At 42.6% G+C, this 22,393-nt stretch overlaps 1 protein-coding gene across 1 annotated transcript; it reads left to right on the forward strand.

Annotated features, from left to right (window-relative positions):
• The first annotated feature begins 1,652 nt into the window (after positions 1-1,652).
• Positions 1,653-21,260, forward strand: wdr36 (WD repeat domain 36). Its single transcript, XM_038970895.1, has 23 exons — positions 1,653-1,940; positions 2,402-2,429; positions 2,756-2,856; positions 3,052-3,169; positions 3,371-3,503; positions 3,723-3,777; positions 6,456-6,588; positions 6,744-6,919; positions 7,808-7,928; positions 8,017-8,082; positions 8,214-8,297; positions 8,414-8,568; positions 8,709-8,823; positions 8,918-9,083; positions 9,220-9,328; positions 9,443-9,522; positions 9,762-9,869; positions 10,669-10,766; positions 11,052-11,194; positions 11,460-11,579; positions 19,111-19,192; positions 19,450-19,637; positions 20,884-21,260. Exons 1-23 carry the CDS (start codon positions 1,785-1,787, stop codon positions 21,031-21,033), a joined length of 2,685 nt encoding a protein of 894 aa, XP_038826823.1. The 5' UTR covers positions 1,653-1,784; the 3' UTR covers positions 21,034-21,260.
• The last annotated feature ends 1,133 nt before the right edge of the window (positions 21,261-22,393 follow it).

Raw genomic sequence — 22,393 nt, forward strand, 5'->3', positions numbered from 1 at the left:
ACCATTCGTTTAAAGTACGTGCCTATATGATTCATACTGTGAGTCACAGTTTATTTAGTTCATGTGATATTTTTTTATTTATGGAGTGACATTATGGGTAAAATTAAGGGAATTTAAGAGAGTATAAAAGATGCCCGATCACTGAAATGTTCAGTTCTCAAATTAACACAAAGATGAGCAAGGCACATCTGATTGGTAAATGACAGAATTTTACAAATGATTGGTAACTGATTCAATTTAACACATGTTGACTTTGACAGCTTTCCTGGCTTCTTTCTGACATGTTGTAATTGTGGTATTGGTCTGTGTGTTGAATTCATTTTTTGCAGGTTATGTCACACTGGCTTTTGCAGTGTACCTTGTTGACAGCATTTCAGCAATGCATAAGGGATGTCTCCAAAAAATGCAGGATGAGGCTATAAATGATATCAGACCAAAATATAACATGGATGTAAGTCAGATTTCTAAAAGTTTGTTTCTTTGAATGTATTAATTATCTTGTTGATATTAGGTTTGTACATTCTGAGATTCCCTGAGGTTTGAAACACCTAAGTGGTTTCATTTGCAGGCAATGTGGAAAACTTACTGTGGAAGTTGGATACCGAAGCATTATAACAAGGTAAGCTCTTAATATCCTACCGGTTGGACTTGATTTAGACTAAATGTTTTTTTTTTCAATGACTAAAGCCATCATATTATACATTTAATTTCACTTTGCAGACAATCCTGCCTAATTGCATTTTCAAATGGTCTCACTGCCCACTGCCCAGTGGAAAATGTGTTATGGAGGAATTGAGGAAGATACAATGTAGTTTGGCATCTTCTGCAAAGGTGAGTATTTTGAACATTCTTATCTGTCATATTTTCCATATTTGTCTGTCATTGTTATTATTATGACAGACAGTAATCACATGGAGTTTCTCTGAAATCAAAGGTATAAATAGTATTGTCTTTGATTGTATGTTTGATTTTGACAGGGTAAAGAGTGTGGGAATCTGAAGGGCATTAAGACACGGCCATGTAAAGGTGCACAAGTTCAATGCAAGTTCTTGGAATGCTGGCAAATTTTTGTATCTGCAAACCTGATTGATATTTTTTTTTAAATCATAGCCACATTTAAAACCAGCAGCAGAAAATCTGTTTGATATTGTTTTAGAAATCAAATATTAATCAACGCTGTAATTGTTTATCAAGTATTTTCTGTAAATGTACTTATGCAACCTTCTTTGGTGAAATCTATGTATGTTCTATATGATTGCTTATTTTCAGATATTACATTTTTCATTTCAACGTATTTTTAATTTGGTTATTTCAGGATTTATTAATGATGTCTTATTTCTGTATTTAAAAAATAATAATAAACGTTTGATAATAAACACTGTAATACCGTATTTTGATTTAGCTACAACACACAATATGGGGTGGGGGTTTAATTCATTATTTTATTCTCAATAGACACACAAGGCAATATATTATTTACTATACTAATAATTTATCAGACCGTTTTCAAGATTTTGTTGATACATTTATTTGCAATATAATAGAGATTGAGAGGGGTAGATATTTATGGAGGGAATATCAGGGAATTTATCACGCGGAAGTTATAATTCTGTTAAATCCAGTCTATCGGACACATTTCAGTGTTACACAAGATGTGTTCACGCTTTGAAAACATTGAAGAACCACAGGAATAACGTTATTCTGCTTGCCGTTTCAAATAGATTACGAAAAAGGTCGCTACATTTGATAGAAAGCATTACTTGATATACATCATAACCTAAAACATGCCTGTGGGTAGTAAAAAGGGAAGCGTTATATTTTCAGGCTTCAGAGCATTGGGACTTTATTCGAATCACCTCTCACACGTGGTACGGTACCATAAGAAACATCGAGAGTTCTACATTGTAACATCCGTGGGAAACTGTTTCCACACGTACAATGTAAGTACTTATGTTGATAAATGTAACGATAAAGTTAGCTATTTACTTGTCACATAGCAATAATTGAAAACACATATGATGATAGTGTCTTTGCCATTTCCTGATGTCAACTAGATCGATGAAACAACATAGCTAGAGGAAGTGCCACGAATGCAATGCCAGATTTTGACGGCAGCCTTTTCTAAAATAACGTTATTTACCCTTACGAAAAAAGATTGCAGTCAGAGTGCAGTATGCTGCAAATACTGCGCCCAAGTGTACATTTAGTTGTCTGATAGCTCGCTAATTCTCATATTATACTCGGAGTGGTTATTTAGTGGTCCTATTGGTGGTCATCATTAGTTCTGTAGCCATAACAGTGACTAAAAAGACAAGTTATCATCACTTCACCTTTTTGCGCATTCCATTGTCCATTCCATTGTTTTGTTTGGTAATGATATCAACCATTTGCAATGTTACAGGTCAAGAAACTTGGAATCGTTGCTGTCAGTAAGTAGGACTTCTTGTATAATTATGTCGTTTAATTTAAAGGTAGCCTTTGTGATATGATGACATTTTACACAGTGGGACGTCCTCTCAACAGCACTCAAATGCATATCTGCCAGAAGAGACACTGTTTGCTCTTCCTAATGTGGGCATGTGTCAAGGGAGGGCATTCATCGGGAAGATTGGATTCTGTTGATGTCTGTAAGAGGTTCCCGAATGTGTATGACGATCACTCATATCACTAAGTCTAGCTCCCTTTATTAATTCACCGGTGTTACAGTTTCAAACAATTTGACTGTAGATTTAAGGAATGTATGAATTTTCCCAAGGTAATGCACTTCCAGAGGACATATCATACCTAGCAGCTGATCGAATGCTGGTCTATGTTGCAATTGGGAAAAAAGTATCAGCATTTGCCAGGAACAAAGAGGTGAAGTATTCATTCCATCACTTATATGATGAATATATTATATGATGATGATGACATTAAACTATTTAGGCCACCTACTTGTCATGACGCGAGGCTAGCTGAGGGCACGCACTCGCTTTAGCGTAAATCTTACGTTGATTATAGTGAATGACATTGCTTATAGTAAACTGACTGTGCGATGTTGCGTCTATCCAGGTTGTTCACACGTACACCGGCCATGGAGCCGATGTTCACCTCCTGCTGCCTTTTGGGGATCACATCATTTCTGTAGACCGGGACAATGCTGTCATCGTTTGGGATGTGGAGTCAGAGGGTTGGTGTTGCTAAAATAATGCAGAACTGTTCATTGGGATCATCTTTTGAGTTGATCTGTTCCAATTAACCTTGAGTTGAACATGTTTTGGTAAATTGATTGTTTTGAAATGATGATCAGTGGTTTTTCATTCTCCAGTCAAACCAGTTGTTGTGGCGTCAGTTAAATGGTTTTGTTCTCTCGTGCTTGTCTGTCCCACAGAGGAGTACCTGCAGATAACATTTGACAAAGTGTCATTTGAAGTGTCTGCTGTAATGCACCCAAGCACTTACCTGAACAAGATCCTGTTTGGGAGTAGCCAAGGAGGTCTCCAGCTCTGGAATGTCAAATCCAAGTACGGTCGTTCATGTAGTTTTCAAATATTTTGAACTAAAAAGTATTGATTTATCATTTGTTTGTGAAATCATAAAACTGATGGAAGGACAGAACAGCCAAATATCTGTATTAATGCAACTGAAATTGTTGTAGTGTGCTTTATCAAAGTTGGGTCTTAAATGTAGGAATGTTTGCCATGTTCTCTGTGCTCATTAAGTGCATTTCTTTTGTATCTTAGCAAGCTTCTGTACACCTTCACTGGATGGCCATCAGGAGTTACAGTGCTTCAGCAGGTTGGTTAAAATATCATTTTACATTTCTCAAAGCTGAACGCTTTTAGGTTGAGGAACAGTCAAGCAAACACATGTTCAACTCCTTTCAAATACTGTATAGAATGAAGGTACTGTGTAGCCTACATTCTGGCTCGGGAAGACATGCAGGCAGTGGCATAGGCAGAAATCTGATGATGGCAGGGCCAGCAAAAATTTAAGTGGGCCATTATTTGGGCACTCGAACCATATTTAAATGATCATAAACGCATAGCCTACCCTATACCCTACTGTATTCAGTCACACATAACAAACCATCTAATGTGATTTCGCATTACAGACCAAATAGTCTTGTAGACCTACGGAAATCCATGACTCTTGCATTTTAACATGCGACTCTACACATAATTAACCGTAGGCCTATGTAACGTTAATAATCGCACTAGGCAGCCGTAGACTAGAATAGTGGTCACCAACCTTTTCTTGGTCTAAATCACTTTGAGTGAAAATGTAAGCAGGGTGTGCCTACAATGTATTGTCTGATATCTTTTAAATGCACAATAGCCTATAGGGCCTCACTATAGTGTATTGCCGGAGAAGCACAGGGCAAAGTTCTATTTCCAATGAAAGTAAGTTCTTAAAAATGATAGGCTATTTACATTGACTGGAAATAAACACTGTTTCATGCATTTGCCTCTTTTCATATATAATAAGAGAGGTCAGATTTCTCCATGTAGGCCGTCTCCTTATTATAAATAACGTACAGTCCCTTGTATTTGAAAACTCAAGTCTCAAGCTAAGCTATATGATAACCCTGGTAATAGTTCCGTCGATGTAGCCTATTACTTGCGAGGCACATCAGAGCATAAATAGAATTTTTCCATTTCACTGGACCGATGGTCATGTGGGGCGGCAGGTTAGCCTAGTGGTTAGAGCGTTGGGCCGGTAACTGAAAGGTTGCTAGATCGAATCCCCAAGCTGACACGGTAAAAATCTGTCGTTCTGCCCCTGAACAAGGCAGTTAACCCACTGTTCCTAGGCCGTCATTGTAAATAAGAATTTGTTCTTAACTGACTTGCCTGGTAAAATAAAAAATGTCTCAGCGGAGTTAGAAAGAGTGCGAGTCGAAGTGTTTCATGATTTCTAAAGTGTTGAATAAAAAGAGCGTTTTAGTGCTGATCATTGTCTCTGACTGTACTCAAACTGTCTTTAGGGCCCTTGATTAGATCAATGCAATCAGTGATTGATATAGAGGGGAACTTGAGGCCCTTAAAGGCAAAATACTTATATCAAATGACTTGGGAAATGCTCCAACATCCTCTTCTATAAACGGTCTCTTGATTTTTTTTTACGGTATGCTTTGCTTGGCAGTTTTGCATGTTTTTGCTAGCCAAGTTGTTTAGTGAGTCTTAGCTAACGGTTAGTAGCCTACATAGTGTAGTTTAGCGTACACAGCGATAGCTACTGCTTGTTATGAATTTCATCTGATGGTGTATGCATGATTAGGCCAGTCCTTGACTTGGACTGAAATAGGTCCCGGTACTCATTTTGGGTGCCGGTACCGTTTATATTTTGGTGCAGGTACTCCTCAGTACTTTTGAGATAATATTCTATAAGAGGTTTGAGGTGCCGATATATATATTTCCTGTGAGCTCCTGACCAAGTCAAGTACTGTGCTTAAGTTTAAAGACAAGTAATGTCTTAGACGAAAATGCTCTATCTGATTGGGTGGGCCTGGCTCCCCAGTGGGTGCTGTGCCTAAGCCCCTGCATACAGGTAACTGCCAAAATAAAGGAAACCCCAACGGCCACCACGAGCCAGAACCGCTTCAATGCACCTTGGCATAGATTCTACAAGTGTCTGGAACTGTATTGGAGCGATGTGACACCATTGTTCCGCGGGTGGTTTTATTTGGCTTCCCAAGTTTAATGAGCAAAGCATTTTTATAAAATGTTAAAACACCAGAAAATCAGCTCCAAGTGATTTTAATTTGGGAAATCTGTTCCCAAGTATTCCCACGCATAATAGAAAGAAGTGATTGTATACAAATGTAAGCAAGGTTTGAAATTATTATGTGCCAGTCAAATATTATATTGGTTTTGACTTCTTGCGATCAATTTGCAGTCTTAAAATTATTTGTAATTATTTTCTGTCCCCCCCAACCATCCTCTCAAGAAAAGATCAGCCTGCGGCTGAATCTAGTGGATGATCCCTGGTATACACTATGTATGGGTTCTACTGTGTAGAAAAGTTGGCTACTGTGCAATCAGAAATTCTATGTGTGGGCTTCCCGAGTGGCGCAGTGTTCTAAGGCTCTGTCGCAGCCGGCCGTGACCAGGAGACCCATGGGGCGGCGCACAATTGGCCCAGCGTCGTCCGGGTTAGGGGAGGGTTTGGCCGGCAGGGATGTCCTTGTCCCCATCGCGCACTAGCGACTCCTGGTGGCGGGCCTGCCGCAGTGCACGCTGACACGGTCGCCAGGTGCACGTTGTTTCCTCCAACACATTGATGCGGATGGCTTCCGGGTTAAGTGGGCATTGTGTCAAGAAGCAGTGCGGCTTGGTCCGTGCGGGAGTTGCAGAGATGAGACAAGACTATAACTGCCAATTGGATACCTCGAAATTGGGGGAAAAAAGAGATTCAATCTGTTTCCTGTGGAGTTTATCTCTCTCTCACCCATTTTCTCTAAACCGCCCCCTCAGACCCCAGCTGTGGACGTTGTAGGAGTTGGCCTATCATCGGGTCAGATCATCATCCACAACATCAAGTTTGATGAGTCACTGATGAAGTTCCAGCAAGACTGGGGCCCAGTCACTTCCCTTTCCTTCAGAACAGGTGACATCCCCAATTGAATGAGGTGTTGTCTTTATGATTATAATGATAAACACTGTGTGGCTTCATTTTGTGTCTGGTGCATCACTGCTTTGCATCCAATATAATAAATAAAATGTTTACTCACCTCTTAACACTTTGATGTGATTGTCTTCTAGATGGCCATCCAGTAATGGCGGCTGGTAGTCCTCTTGGACATATTGGGCTGTGGGATCTGGAGGAGAAGAAGCTTGTTTGTCAGATGAGAGATGCCCACAACACAGCTATCGCTGGACTAACATTCCTCCATGGCGAGCCTCTTCTCATCACCAATGGGGCTGATAACGGCATTCGGGTTAGTGTTACTTAAATTGTGTCATTCACTAGAGGGCGTCACTGTACAATTGCTTTTTTTTTTTACTACATATCTTAAAGAAGGGGTGTCAAACATACTGCCACATTTTCACTTGAAACTGTGTGGAAATGATTGTGTCTACGTTAATTTCTTGACTGTGTCCAGCTTGCTAATAATCACCGACATGAAAGCTTGACAGTCAGGGAGCATCAAATGTAAAAGATTGAAAACCGAATGCGCTCCCCCCGGACCTCTTTGAAGATCAAATGTGCCCCCCCGGACCTCTTTGAAGATCAAATGTGCCCCCCCGGACCTCTTTGAAGATCAAATGTGCCCCCCCGGACCTCTTTGAAGATCAAATGTGCCCCCCGGACCTCTTTGAAGATCAAATGTGCCCCCCCGGACCTCTTTGTAGACCGAATGCGCTCCCCCCGGACCTCTTTGTAGACCGAATGCGGCTCCCCCCGGACCTCTTTGTAGACCGAATGCGGCCCCCCGGACCTCTTTGTAGACCGAATGCGGCCCCCGGGGTAAAATTTGTTTGACACCCCTGTCTTAAAGCTTGTATTTGCAAATCTCAAGTTGCAAATTCAGCACTGCTAACACATTCTCGTACCAACATATTTAACTAGGCAGGTCAGTTAAGAACAATTCTTATTTACAATGACGGCCTACCCCGGCCAAACCCGGACGACGCTGGGCCAATTGTGCGCCACCCTATGGGACTCCCAATCACGGCCGGATGTGATACAGCCTGGATTCAAACCAGGGACTGTAGTGATGCCTTCTTTCACTGAGATGCAGAGCCTTAGACCGCTGCGCCACTCGGGAGCCCTCAAGATTTGGGATTCAACCATAGAGTTTTGAATGATCAGTCATATTCCTCAGGTGTGGATCTTTGACACGGCGGGCGGAGGAGGCCGTCTACTCAGGAGTCGTCTGGGACACAGCGCCCCGCCCACTAAGGTCCAGCACCACGGCCTGAACGGACATCACATTCTCAGTGCTGGTATGTGTGACTTGCTTTCAGGCAGTTGTATAAGGCATCTGAGTGTTTTTTTCTTTCTCTAATCCGCTTTACTCTTTCTTTTTCTAAGGTCAAGATGGTACTCTGCAGTCGTTCTCCACTGTTCATGAGAGATTCAACAGGAGTTTAGGACATGGTACGATTACATTTTTTCCGTTGTAGGAAAAATTGCTGTTATGGACAATGAGATGTCAATTTGAGTACTGTTTACCTGCATGAATCCTTGTTTGCTCTATTCTTCATGACAATAAACCAATTGGTAACTAGGTTCCATCAACAAGAAGAAATCCAAAAAGAAAAGCTTGAGGTATGACAACCTAAAGCTTCCTGCCATCACCACTTTCGCCTCAGGTATGTTTAGCACACAAAAAACTCAAAACAAGTCCGTTTATCTGTAGAACCTTTATCATTGAATGGGATTTAATTTGTTAAAACGTTTGTTTTCTCTGATTGTATGTGTGATGTAGAGAGTGCCCGTCAGAGTGATTGGGACAGTATAGTGGCGTGTCACCGAGGGTACCTCATGACGACCACCTGGAACTATCAGAAGGGCAGCATGGGAGCACACAAGCTGGAGCCGGAACGCTTCAACAAGAACCGCGCTCTCAGCGTCCATGCTACGGTAGCTAAATATGTGTCAAATGTGTTGTTTTTAGTGTCAAATGAACCTAAAGGATTTTATAATGCAAAGTTTATTATAATTTTGAAACAAACATAATGTATGCGCTGTTTATGTTGTTAGAATGTGTACTTTCTCCTCAGGCGGTGGATATCACATCATGTGGTAACTTCGTGGTGGTAGGACTCTCATCTGGACATATTGACGTTTACAACATGCAGTCTGGCATGCATAGAGGTCAATATGGAGAGGACGAAGGTAAGTACCCCCAGAAAGACAATTACCGATGTATATTTGGCTTGTGCTTTCCGTGAAAGATTCAGCTTCATTTGTCCCATCTCTGACCCTGTAGCTCACAGGGGGGCGGTGCGCGGCGTGTCGGTGGATGGACTCAACCAGCTGACCGTGAGTGCCGGAGCTGACAAACTGGTCAACATCTGGAAGTTCAAATCTAGGAAGCTGGTCCACTCCATTGACCTGGGCACCAGGCCCGTCACCACACACCTGCACCGGGACAGGTACGGGACAGATAACACCACAGGGAAGAATAGCACTTACACGACTGCACTTCTTCCAACTGATTTTAGTTTTCACGTGGTTATAACATAGCTGTAGAAACGTGTCTGATTGCAGTCTTTTCTGTCCCTGGTAAAGTGGCATGTTGGCCGTAGCGCTGGACGACTTCACGCTCAATGTTATGGACCTGGAGACCAAGAGGATTGTCCGCAAGTTCTCTGGCCATCGAGGACAGGTCAATGACATGGTGAGTCGTTATCTTTCTTGATCTCCCTTTCTCTGTTTTTTTTCTCTCGATTTTGATATATATATATATCTTTTTGAGTACTGAGGATTTTTCTTGTCTGACGTTTCCCCTCAGGCTTTCAGTCCAGACGGTCGTTGGTTGATAACGGCAGCCATGGACTGTACGATCAGAACATGGGACCTTCCCTCTGGCTGGTAAGACTAACCCTTCCGCTTCTGGAGCTACCTCTCGTCATTTCCTCTCGCCATAACCTGAAATCGTTGAAATGACTTTTGTCCAGATTCTTTTTATTTTACATTTTTTAAGGGCTTTATCATAAATGTAGTTTATCAATGAATCTCCTTCAAGTGCTCTGCAGGGGAATTTCCCTCTCAGGCTTGACTTGATTTATTCTCTTTTTTTCTCTTCTGTCACTGTTAACTTTCTTTCCTAGCCTGGTGGACTGCTTCTTGGTCGACTTTGCTGCAGTCAGTCTGACCATGTCACCCACAGGGGACTTTCTAGCCTCCTCCCATGTCGACAACTTGGGGATCTACTTATGGTATGAGTCACCACCACATCAAAGAAAGACTGTGCGGGGGGGGAGTCAATGATTATCTGAGGTTATGTCATTATTACGGAACCTAACCTGCTGGTTAATGTTCCCACTAACAGGCAACCAAGCATTCGATGATAAAGGAACAATCTTGATTAGCTTAGTCTTTGAATAAATGAGACTCAGCAAATTAGTAGTCATATGGTCAATTGTTACAGCATCTATGCAACTTAATAGTTATTTATGAAGGATTATTATGAAGGATTTTTGATATTTCCTTGTATTCAAGTAGTTTGCTGTGACACAATGTGTTGCATGTATATTGAGTAGTAGTATCACATCCAGTATAATACTATTCAGGATAGTAACTGGTAGTATTCAGCAATAATAATAATGTATGACATTTACCAGACGCTTTTGCCCAAAGCGACTTAGTCATGTGTGCATACATTTTACGTACGGCAGGTCCCGGGAATTGAACCCACTATCCTGGCGTTGCAAGCGCCATGCTCTACCAACTGAGCTACAGAGCACAACGTCATAGTAGTATTCAGTATTAGTATTGCATCGAGTACAGGCCCAGCTGAATGAACAACAAAGACAGAATGCAATATGACAGAATGCAGTATTCATTCACACTATGCCCGTAGAATAGGAAACAAAGTGAATTATGTTATGCTTACTGGATGAAGTATATATGAGCATTCAGATCAGCCTTCCTGATTGAACATTCGTACAGCTACATTAGTATTATTGTTGAGTGAGCATCCCACGTTGAGTGAATTCCATATTGTTGTGTTTCCAGGTCCAACAACACGCTGTGCGGTATGGTGTCGTTGCGCCCCCTGCCTGCAGATTACGAGCCCACCGCGATCATGCTGCCAGGAACCTGTCCCAGCCAAGGTACCGACTGAACAGCCACTGTACCCATGTAGCACTTACTCTGTACGGAGCACAGGGGGCTCGAAAGTCCCCCACACCATCTGGACTGGCACATGTAACAGTGGTACCAGCCAATTATTCAAGCGGTCCTTTTGAATATTGACTAGATATTGATGGAGAAAAACAATACTGTGCCGTAATGTGTGTGGCATTCAAATGCTTGAAATAGCCTTTCTGGAACTTAAGCAATATTCGATGGTAGTTGATGGTATCCGTTGCCAAAGAAACATGAGTTTTCTTCTGCAGATGAAGAGGGAGAGGGAGATGCTGATCTCGACACTGAGATGATAGAGTATGAGTCTCCTGAGCAACTGGACGAGCAGCTGGTCACCCTCTCTCTGCTGGCCGACTCTCGCTGGAAGAACCTGCTGCACCTCGACATCATCAAGGTGAGCATGTCACACTGTGGTTGTCTGGAGGGAAAATGGGTCACCTACAGGGTCTCAAGCCCAGGTTGTCTGTGCGACTCAAGACTGTTTTAGCCCTCTGAGCTAAACCCAAGGCAACACAAGTCTCCTTATACTTGCAGTGACTGACAACACGTGTAGTAATATCATTGTCATCGCGTCATAAGACAGACATTCACAGTGCTCATATATTTTGTTTTTGTTGTCGGACTGAAATGACATTGCTGTTTTCCCCTTTCACATATAGCAACGGAACAAACCCAAGGTGCCCCCCAAGGTTCCAAAGGCTGCCCCCTTCTTTATGCCCACCATCCCAGGACTAATTCCACAGTTTGCCCCCTCTGAAGGCTCCAACCAGGGGGAACAGGTGAGAGAAGTTAGCGACTTCTTCAAGTTCTGATAATAAACAGAACTCCATGAATGACCCTGAAACCACAACACTGTAAAATACATGTTCATATTTTTTTTAAACATTTAATGTAAATAACAGGAGCTGGAATCCTTACTGTTGAAACTGCAATGTCTGTTTGCGATGTTCAAGTCAAATTGTATTTGTCACATGCGCCGAATACAATAGCAGACCTGCAAAACATGCACACATTTTGCGTACCAACTGCGCAACTCTCTGTCCATGTACGAGATCCGAGTTTAAAGTACACAGAAATGAATAGGGACTGATTTATTATTATTTCTTAAATTACATTTGAATAAAAAATAAATCCACTGAGTAAATCTAACATCCCTGTTCTCGGGCTGCAACACACAGGCATCTACGGAGTTTGTGTCAACGGACACGGCGATGAATACATAATTATTGGACGTAGCTACCCCGTGTCTGCTCCTCCTCCTGTTTGTTGTGATGCTGAGTTTGCCGACTGTCAGCTGTACGTAAACACATGGGCAAATCCCTTTTCCACTCCGTGTGTTGTGGAAAGGTAAACACTTAATTGTTTCACGCAAACGTTAGCGAACATAAGATGGACATTCAGTGGGCTCTAAAGTGCCAGCAGTTCACTCGCATTTGCTAGTGAAATAAATTAAATGCAAATAAGAAAAATAACTGGTCGCATTTGTGCGAGTGATATACATTTAATTCTGCGTCCCATTAGTTGTATTTTCCACGTAACATTACGAGGATCGCGCAACCTGATAGACTGTAACTGAAATTATGATCCACGTCAGAAAAAGCACTACAAAAGTATAATCCCAAATAAATATAAACATCTTGGCATTAAATGGAGTCGTGAGTTTAGAAGACGGCGCGATGAAGAATGAATGGGTGTCCTGTATTAGCTATAGAGGCAATGCTTCTAAAATGCCTTTGCACTAGATTTGAGATTTGATCAATTTCAAAAATCTGAAATGATGTATGTGCTGCACAGACATCCAATAAGCACCTTTACATCGGCTGACACATTGCCAACAGGCAGACAGCCAAGATCTCATCCCTCAACTTTTTCACGGCATGCTTTCCCTGCATTATTTCTGAGGGAGCCTCTGTTGATCTGGTGGAAGATGAGTTTAGACTCTTATCAGGCAACAACCTTTGAGCACAGTCTGGTCAACATGCGCACGGATCAGGCCAGGAGAGAAATCTGCACAATGAAAAGGGGGTGGCAGCCTGGTCTACTCCCACCTTTTGGCTGTGATGCTGGGGATATTCAGTCTCGTTTCCAAGGACAAAACCCAGTACAGAGCTTCCCTCAGTACAGACATGCTGAGTGCCCTCATTACCAAGGTTTCAATGATTGCCAGAGGAACTGTTTGCCACGGAGAAGTCTACCCTGATGCCCTGCTGCGTGAGGCTAAATCTGCTAGCTGCCAGGCAAATCTGTCTAGAAAATGATTTCCTGAACATTTGAAGGTCTCCAGAAGGTTTGTTCTCACCCACTGTTTCCTATCATAGTTTTTTCCTTTTTATTATGGATAGCATGTTTATTTGATACTGATGCTCTGCTCAAACATTTGTTGCTCTTATCATTTTTTATTTATTTTTTAATTCCCTTGGATAAGACGTTTGTACATTTTGTACTTAAACAAACAACTTGTTATTATTTGCTTAATATTTTTTTTTAAGTTTAAGAATAAAGGACCTTTGTGTGTTCTTTCTAATTACATCTTGTTAGTGACTTTTACCATGTGTGTAACCTGGAATGCTGTCAAAGTATTCCAACCTTTTTGTAGACTTGATTTGGTACAATTCTATAATTGCGATCAGACTCGCGAACAACGCTCGCACGTGCGGGGGAAGGAACCCCAATTCGGGGAGTGCTACGAGCGCGAGTTGAATCTCCAATTTTGCCGCGCGCGTCTGGTGCTCTAAAAAGTTGGACAGGGTTGGCAGGTCTGCAATAGGTGTAGACCTTACAGTGAAATGCTTACTTACAAGCCCATAACCAACAATGCCGTTTTAAGAAAAAATATAGGGGGTACTGGTACAGAGTCGATGTGCGAGGGCACCGGTTAGTCGAGGTAATTTGTACATGTAGGTAGAGTTATTATGCATAGATAAACACAGAGTAGCAGCAGTGTAAAGGGGGGAGGGGGGGGGCATTACAAATGGTCTGGGTAGCCATTTTAATTAGATGTTCAGGAGTCTTATGGCTTGAGGGTAGAAGCTGTTCAGAAGCCTCTTGGACCTAGACTTGGTGCTATCAAAGACCCCAGCCACCCTAGTCATAGACTTGGTGCTCCCATGCGGTAGCAGAGAGAACAGTCTATGACTAGGGTGGCTGGGGTCTTTGATAATTTTTAGGGCCTTCCTCTGACACCGCCTGGTGTAGAGGTCCTGGATGGCAGGAAGCTTGGCCCCAGTGATGTACAGGGCCAGACGCACTATCCTCTAGTGCCTTGCGGTCGGAGGCCGAGCAGTTGCCAGGCAGTGATGCAACCAGTTAGTATGCTTTCTGGTGCAGCTGTAGAACCTTTTGAGGATCTGAGGACCCATGCCAAATCTTTTCAGTCTCCTGAGGGGGAATAGGTTTTGTCATGCCCTCTTCACGACTGTCTTGGTGTGCTTGGACCATGTTAGTTTGTTGGTGATGTGAACACCAAGGAACTTGAAGCTCTCAACCTGCTCCACTGCAGATAAGAATGGTGGCGTGCTCGGTCCTCCTTTTCCTGATCATGTTGAGGGAGAGGTTGTTGTCCTGGCACCACACGGTCAGGTCGCTTACCTCCTCCCTGTAGGCTGTCTCGTCATTGTCGGTGATCAGGCCTACCACTGTTGTGTCATCGGCAAACTTAATGATGGTGTTGGAGTCATACCTGGTCATGAGTGAACAGGCAGTACAGGAGGGGACTGAGGGGACCCCGTGTTGAGGATCAGCGTGGCTAATGTGTTGTTACCTACCCTTAACCTACCCTTGGAGGTGTTTAGCCTTTCAAAGCACTTCATGGCTTCAGACGTGAGTGCTATAGGTCGATATTCATTTAAGCAGGTTACCTTAGTGTTCTTGGGCACAGGGACTATGGTGGTCTGCTTGAAACATGTTGGTATTACAGACTCAGACAGGGAGAGGTTGAAAATGTCAGTGAAGACCCTTGCCAGTTGGTAAGTGCATTCTCGGAGTACACGTCCTGGTAATCTGTCTGGCCCTGCGGCCTTGTGAATGTTGACCTGTTTAAAGGTCTTACTCACATCAGCTACGGAGAGCGTCATCACACAGTCGTCCGGAACAGCTGATGCTGTCATGCATGCTTCAGTGTTACTTGCCTCGAAGCGAGCATAGAAGTAATTTAGCTCGTCTGGTAAGCTCGTGTGCTTCCCTTTTGTAGTCTAATAGTTTGCAAGCCCTGCCACATCCGACGAGCATCGGAGACGGTGTAGTGCGATTCGATCTTAGTCCTGTATTGACACTTTGCCTGTTTGATGGTTCGGCGGAGGGCATAGCAGAATTTCTTATAAGCTTCCGGGTTAGAGTCCCGCTCCTTGAAAGCGGCAGCTCTACCCTTTAGCTCAGTGCGGATGTTGCCTGTAATCCATGGCTTCTGGTTGGGGTATGTACGTACGGTCACTGTGGGGACGACGTCATCGATGCACTTATTGATGAAGCCAGTGACTGATGTGGTGTACTAAATGCTTTGTATGCTTCTCTGTGTGTGGAGTAAAAGTGGTCGAGAGTTGTTGTTTTTTCTCCTCTGGTTGCACATTTAACATGCTGGTAGAAATGAGGTCAAATTTATTTAAGTTTTTCTGCATTAAAGTCCCCAGCCACTAGGAGCGCCGCCTCTGGGTGAGCGTTTTCCTGTTTGCTTATGGCCGTATACAGCTCATTAAGTGCAGTCTTAGTGCCAACATCGGTTTGTGGTGGGAAATGGGCAGCTACGAAGAATATAGATGAGAAATTTCTAGGTAGATAGTGTTGTCTACAGCTTATCATTAAATACTCTACCTCAGACGTGCAAAACCTCGAGACTTCCTTAGATTTCGTGCACCAGCTGTTTACAAATATACAGTTGAAGTCGGAAGTTTCCATACACTTAGGTTGGGGTCATTAAAACTAGTTTTTCAACCACTCCACAAATTTCTTGTTAACAAACTATAGTTTTGGCAAGTCGGTTAGGACATCTACTTTGTGCATGACACAAGTAGTTTTTCCAATACAGTGATCCCTCGCCACTTCGCGGTTCACTTATCGCGGATTCGCTATTTCGCGGATTTTCATAATGCATTTTTTTTTTTTTTTTGGTGCATTGTGCTCTGCATTCTGATTCGCTAAAAACTCACTCCCGCTTCTTGTATCAAAACATGCTACGAATTGTGCTATCATTTTGTCGTCTCGTGCAGTTATGTGTACGTACATAAAACAGCTTGGCAAATTTACATTAAGTTGGCCAAATTATCTTGTAATTTCTCCCGAACAAACACACCTGCACCGCGGGCTTCAGAAGAAGAGAACACTGCAGAGCGCAGTCAGGATGCAGCGGCCCAGTCTGAAGAGCAGTGAAACGGCCTACACGTGAGTCACTGTATTTGTATACATGTAATAGTTGCTAATTGTAAAAAAAAAAAAAGTTTTCTATTTCGCGGATTTCACTTATCGCGGGTCATTTTCGGAACGTAACCCCCGCGATAAACGAGGGATTACTGTAATTCAATGTATCACAATTCCAGTGGGTCAGAAGTTACATATACTAAGTTGACTGTGCCTTTAAACAACTTCTAAAATTCCAGAAAATGATGTCATGGCTTTAGAAGCTTCTGATAGGCTAATTTACATCATTTGAGTCAATTGGAGGTGTTCCTGTGGATGTATTTCAAGGCCTACCTTCAAACTCAGTGCCTCTTCGCTTGACATCATGGGAAAATCAAAAGAAATCAGCCAAAACCTCAGAAAAAAACTTGTAGACCTCCACAAGTCTGGTTCATCCCTGGGAGCAATTTCTAAATGCCTGAAGGTACTACTTTCATCTGTACAAACAATAGTACGCAAGCATAAACACCATGCGGCCACGCAGCCGTCATAGCGCTCAGGAAGGAGACGTGTTCTGTCTCCTAGAGAGGAACATACTTTGGTGCGAAAAGTGCAAATCAATCCCAGCACAACAGCAAAGGACCCTGTGAAGATGCTGGAGGAAACGGGTACAAACGTATCTGTATCCACAGTAAAATGAGTCCTATAGTTGCATAACCTGAAAGGCTGCTCAACAAGGAAGAAGCCACTGCTCCAAAACCGCCATAAAAAAGCCAGACTACGGTTTGCAACTGCACATGGGCACAAAGATTGTATTTTTTGTAGAAATGTCCTCTGGTCTGATGAAACAAAAATAGAACTGTTTGGCCATAATGACCATCGTTATGTTTGGAGGAAAAAGGGGGAAGCTTGCAAGCCGAAGAACACCATCCCAACCAAGAAGCACGGGGGTGGCAGCGTCATGTTGTGGGTGTGCTTTGCTGCAGGAGGGACTGGTGCACTTCACAAAATAGATGGCATCATGAGGGAGGAAAATTATGTGGATATAAGCAACATCTCAAGACATCAGTCAGGAAGTTAAATCTTGGTAGCAAATGGGTCTTCCAAATGGGCAATGACCCCAAGCATACTTCCAAAGTTGTGGCAAAATGGCTTAAGGAAAACAAAGTCAAGGTATTGGAGTGGCCATCACAAAGCCCTGACCTCAATCCTATAGAAAATGTGTGGGCAGAACTGAAAGTGTGTGTGAGCAAGGAGGCCTACAAACCTGACTCAGTTACACCAGCTCTGTCAGGAGGAATGGGCCAAAATTCACCCAACTTATTGTGGGAAGCTTGTAGAAGGCTACCTGAAACATTTAACCCAAGTTAAACAATTTAAAGGCAATGCTACCAAATACTAATTGAGTGTATGTAAACTTCTGACACACTGGGAATGTGATGAAAGAAATATAAAGCTGAAATAAATAATTCTCTCTACTATTATTCTGACATTTCACATTCTTAAAATAAAGTGGTGATCCTAACTGACCTAAGACAGGGAATTCTACTAGGATTAAATGTCAGGAATTGTGAAACTGAGTTGAAATGTATTTGGCTAAGGTGTATGTAAACTTCCGACTTCAACTATACATAGACCGCCACCCCTTGTCTTACCAGAGTCCGCTGTTCTATCCTGCCGAAAAGCTTAAAACCCGCCAGCTGTATGTTATTCATGTCGTCGTTCAGCCACGACTCGGTGAAACATAAGATATTACAGTTTTTAATGTCCCATTGGTGGGATATACGTGATCCGAGTTCGTCTATTTTATTATCGATTGATTGTACGTTGGCTAATAGGACCGATGGGAAAGGTAGATTACCCTCTCGGCGACGGATCCTAACAAGGCACCCGGATCTTCGTCCACGACACCACTGTCTTTTTCTCCTGCGAATTACGGGGTTGAGGCCCCCCGTAAGTAAACCCTTCCCGTCCGACTCATTGAAGAAAAAGTATTCCTCCAGTATGGGTTGAGTAATCGGTGTCCTGATATCTAAAAGCTCTTTTCAGTCATAAGAAATGGTGGCATAAACATTATGTACAAAATAACTTACAAATAACGCTAAAAAACATACACTATAGCACAATTGGTTACGGGATTGTGAACCGGCAGCCATCTCCTTTGGCGCCATTCTTCCACAACAACAACAATGAAGTTAGTGCAAACAACAAACACTTTTTTTTTTCTCTAACATGGGCGACGCTAAAGCTCAACTACCCAACCCGAGCCCAGTGGGTTAGGGCCAGGTAGGGTCTGTTGTTTCCCATCAATAACGAGGGTATGGGCAGGGCTCGGGTATCACTAAATTGACCACTAACATTTTGAAGCTATTTGCTCGTGATCTGCTGCGAGGTACTGTCATATCTGACTAAGATCATAGCATGGTGTCAGAAGTGCTTCAACCTCATCAAATATAAGACAGGAGAGATTCTTTCACAGAAAATAATAATATTCCTTGAGTTTTGACGGAGCTAACAGTCTACTGCTCTCTGTCTCGTCATTGAACAGAGCAGCCCAGGCGGAGCCATTTGCTATAGATACTCACAGATACAGAACCATCATGAGCAGAGCGAGCAGCGACTGACAGACAGCGAGGAGTAGCTATAATGCATTTGCTAACAGAGGAAGTTATTTTGGATTTCGGGCAGGGCCGGGCCTTAAAATTGTCAGAAGCAATCAGACCTGGGTAGGGTAGGGCCTGAGTGTCGCTGGCATGGGTAGGGCTCGGACTTGAAATTCATGCCCGTGCAGGGCTCTAGGCGACCCTCCCCACCTCTGCTTTGTCAACAAAACAATAACGGCTGTGGGGTGGACAGTGGCGCTGTTTCCCCTACTGCTGATTCCAACTTTAAAAAAGGTTGTTTGCTTTTCATATTATCCCCACTCCCATAATAACTGTTATTTGGTTTAAACAATGCTTCTTTTGTTTACTTTTTTCACAGTCAAAGATTGTGAATTTTGGAGTCCTGGCACAGAAGTCCCTTTTCTACCAACAGCTAGAATCTGCTATGCTCAGCAACAAATGTAAGTCTGAATCTCACTTAGCTAGCTATTACTCACCGCACACCTCTTGCAAGCATAGCAATTCCTCTAACCCCAAATCAATTCTGAGGCCATAAAAACGCAAGAATATCTTTTGTAATCACAATACTTGGGCCTACTGCTATGAAGTCAAGTCATTAGCATGTGCACTAACTAAAGTATTGTTTTACATTTCTAATGGCATGTACCTCAGGCCAATAGCAATACAATGAATAACCCGTCGTCATTGTTTCCTCCAGATGATGGCCCTGTGGGGATGCTGAAAGAGATGGGTCCGTCTGGAATTGATACCGAACTCCGAGGCCTGGCCCCTGATATGGGTGGAGACGTCTCCGTCTTACAAGGTTTCCTGAAGATGGTGGCCAGCATGCTGGACTCCAAGAGAGACTTTGATCTGGCACAGGCCTACCTGGCTCTCTTCCTTAAGGTAACCACATAAATATCATAGTCACTAACACTGCACGTTTAATAAGCCGCTGTTATACCAAGGTTCGCGTTAGTTCACAGCTGTATTTTCAAAATGCAGACATCTGTATTTAAAAATGAAAAATAAATTTGCCTGCGTTTTATATTGAAAGTCTTTTTTTTTTTTTTTTTTGCTTCACATGGTGATCAAGGCCGTGCAATTATAGTTTACCACCACAAAAAATACATTAGTGCGACATATTCCGTGGAAAATAGCTTCATTTTCATCAGATGACTACAGAAGTGCAACACTATTTGGCTAGTAGTAAATGAGAAAGGTATTTTTTTGCAAAAAATTATGCATGGCCATCATATTTATCATAGAAAGAATGTAGCCAGCTACATTTCCTAATGTTTTGCCTGAAGTGAATCTTCATTTTACAGGAGAAACCGAGAAAAGTACTAGAGAAAAGTAGCTACACATCAGTCAGAGCGCTGTCTGATGATAGAATGCCCATTCGTGAATTCTCATCTGAGTGGAGAAGTGCAACTGAAGCACAAGATTTGTCTGATGCCGAGCAGAACTTACAATAAGGAGCGTTTTAGGTCTGGTTTACAAAACAAAGCAAGATATTTATTTAGCTTTTTGATCTATTTTTCTGGGTGAAAAATACAGAGTTCTGCGTTAATGCAACCACTGTATACCTGTGTAAAAACATTTTTATTTTTATTTAATCTACATTTTATTGATTTTGTTGTTTTTATTGTTACGTTTTAGTCCAATGTTATTACTACAGTAATTGTATCGTTGTTACAAAGGTATAAGAGCAGCTTAATGTTAAATGTTATCAACTCAGATGCCACGAGATGAAGGGGAAAGTTGTTTTCTGTTGTGTTGACTGTCATCCACTTACATCTGCAGCCAGCAGATGGCATCAGAACATTATGATTGGGAAGAAAAAATAGAAACGTAAAAATACTCTGATACACAACGCCCTATTCAATCAAAACTAATACCCAGATTTCCTGTAGACGTCAAATAAAAATGAAACAAGAAAACATGTTTGACTTGATATTCTGTTGTTTCCCTCTTAAAATACAACCTATTTTGTTGAGTACCTTCATTCAAATTGCATCTTTACAGAACATGAAGAATGATGTTTTTGTCTTCACAGCACCACAGGCACGTTCTGAGGGCAAGTAACACGTGTGTGTTCATGTATGGCTAGACTTGCATCCATCACTAACCCTGGTTCGTCTCTCTCTAGCTGCATCTCAGACTGATCTCCCAGGAACCAGGGCTGATGGAGGAGGCATCTAAAGTATCAGAGAAACTGGAGGAGACTTGGACATCCATGCAGACACTTTTCAATCAGAGCCTGTGTTTGCTGTCATACACCAAGAGTGCACTGCTTTGAAGTGTACCTCTCCCAACGTTGTTTTTCACCATTAAAGTTGTGTATAAATCTCCTATACAGTATTCTCGGCGCAAGTATCACAGTTGATGCAAGAGAAATTGGTCACATTTTATGTTGAAGTGCTCTCATGCTTTTGTAATGGTCTAACAAAATATGAAGTTCAATGAATCCATGGTTGATCGAAACCTGATGTAACCGTTTAAAATAAACATGATTGTATTTCTCCAGATTGTTTTCACTTTGTTTGTTCCTTTGGTCAGCTTTAGTTTGCTTTGTTCCCTGCTGTCTCAATAGTGTACAGCATAGTAATACGGATTATACAGAGGATAAAGCTCAGGTGCATCCTGTTTCCATTGATCATCCTTGATGTTTCTACAACTTGGAGTCCACCTGTGGTACATTCAATTGATTGGACCTGATTTGGAAAGGCACACACTTGTCTATATAAGGTCCCACAGTTGACAGTACATATTAGAGCAACAATGAAGCCATGAGGTCGAAGGAATTGTCCCTAGAGCTCCGAGACAGGATTGTGTCGAGGCACAGATCTGGGGTAGGGTACCAAAACGTTTCTGCAGCATTGAAGGTCCCCAAGAACACAGTGGCCTCAATGATTCTTAAATGGAAGAAGTTTGTAACCACCAAAACCTTTCCTAGAGCTGGCCGCCCGGCCAAACTGAGCAATCGGTGGAGAAGGGCCTTGGTCAAGGAGGTGACTAACAACCCGATGGTCACTCTGACAGAGCTCCAGAGTTCCTCTGTTGAGATGGGAGGACCTTCCAGAAGGAAAACTCTGCAGCACTCCACCAATCAGGCCTTTATGATAGAGTGGCCAGACGGAAGCCACTCCTCAATAAAAGACACATGACAGCCAGCTTGGAGTTTGCCAAAATGCACCTAAAGACTCAGACCATGAGAAACAAGATTCTCTGGTCTGATGGAACTAAGATTGAACTCTTTGGCCTGAATGCCAAGCGTCACATATGGAGGAAACCTTGCACCATCCCTATGGTGAAGCATGGTGGGGGCGGCATCATGCTGTGGGGATGTTTTTCAGTGGCAGTTACTGGGAAACTAGTCAGGATCGAGGGAAAGCTGAACAGAGCAAAGTACAGAGAGATCCTTGATGAAAACCTGCTCCAGAGCGCTCAGTACCTCAGACTAGGGTGAAGGTTCACCTTCCAACAGGACAACAACCCTAAGCACACAGCCAAGACAACACAAGAGTGGCTTCGGGAGAGGTCTCAATGTCTTTAAGTGGCCCAGCCAGAGCCCGGACTTGAACCTGATTGAATATCTCTGGAGAGACCTGAAAATAGCTGTGCACTAACGCTCCCAATCAAACCTGACAGAGCTTGAG

This window comes from Salvelinus namaycush, chromosome 31 (assembly GCF_016432855.1).
Source record: "Salvelinus namaycush isolate Seneca chromosome 31, SaNama_1.0, whole genome shotgun sequence".
Classification (NCBI taxonomy): Eukaryota; Metazoa; Chordata; class Actinopteri; order Salmoniformes; family Salmonidae; genus Salvelinus; species Salvelinus namaycush.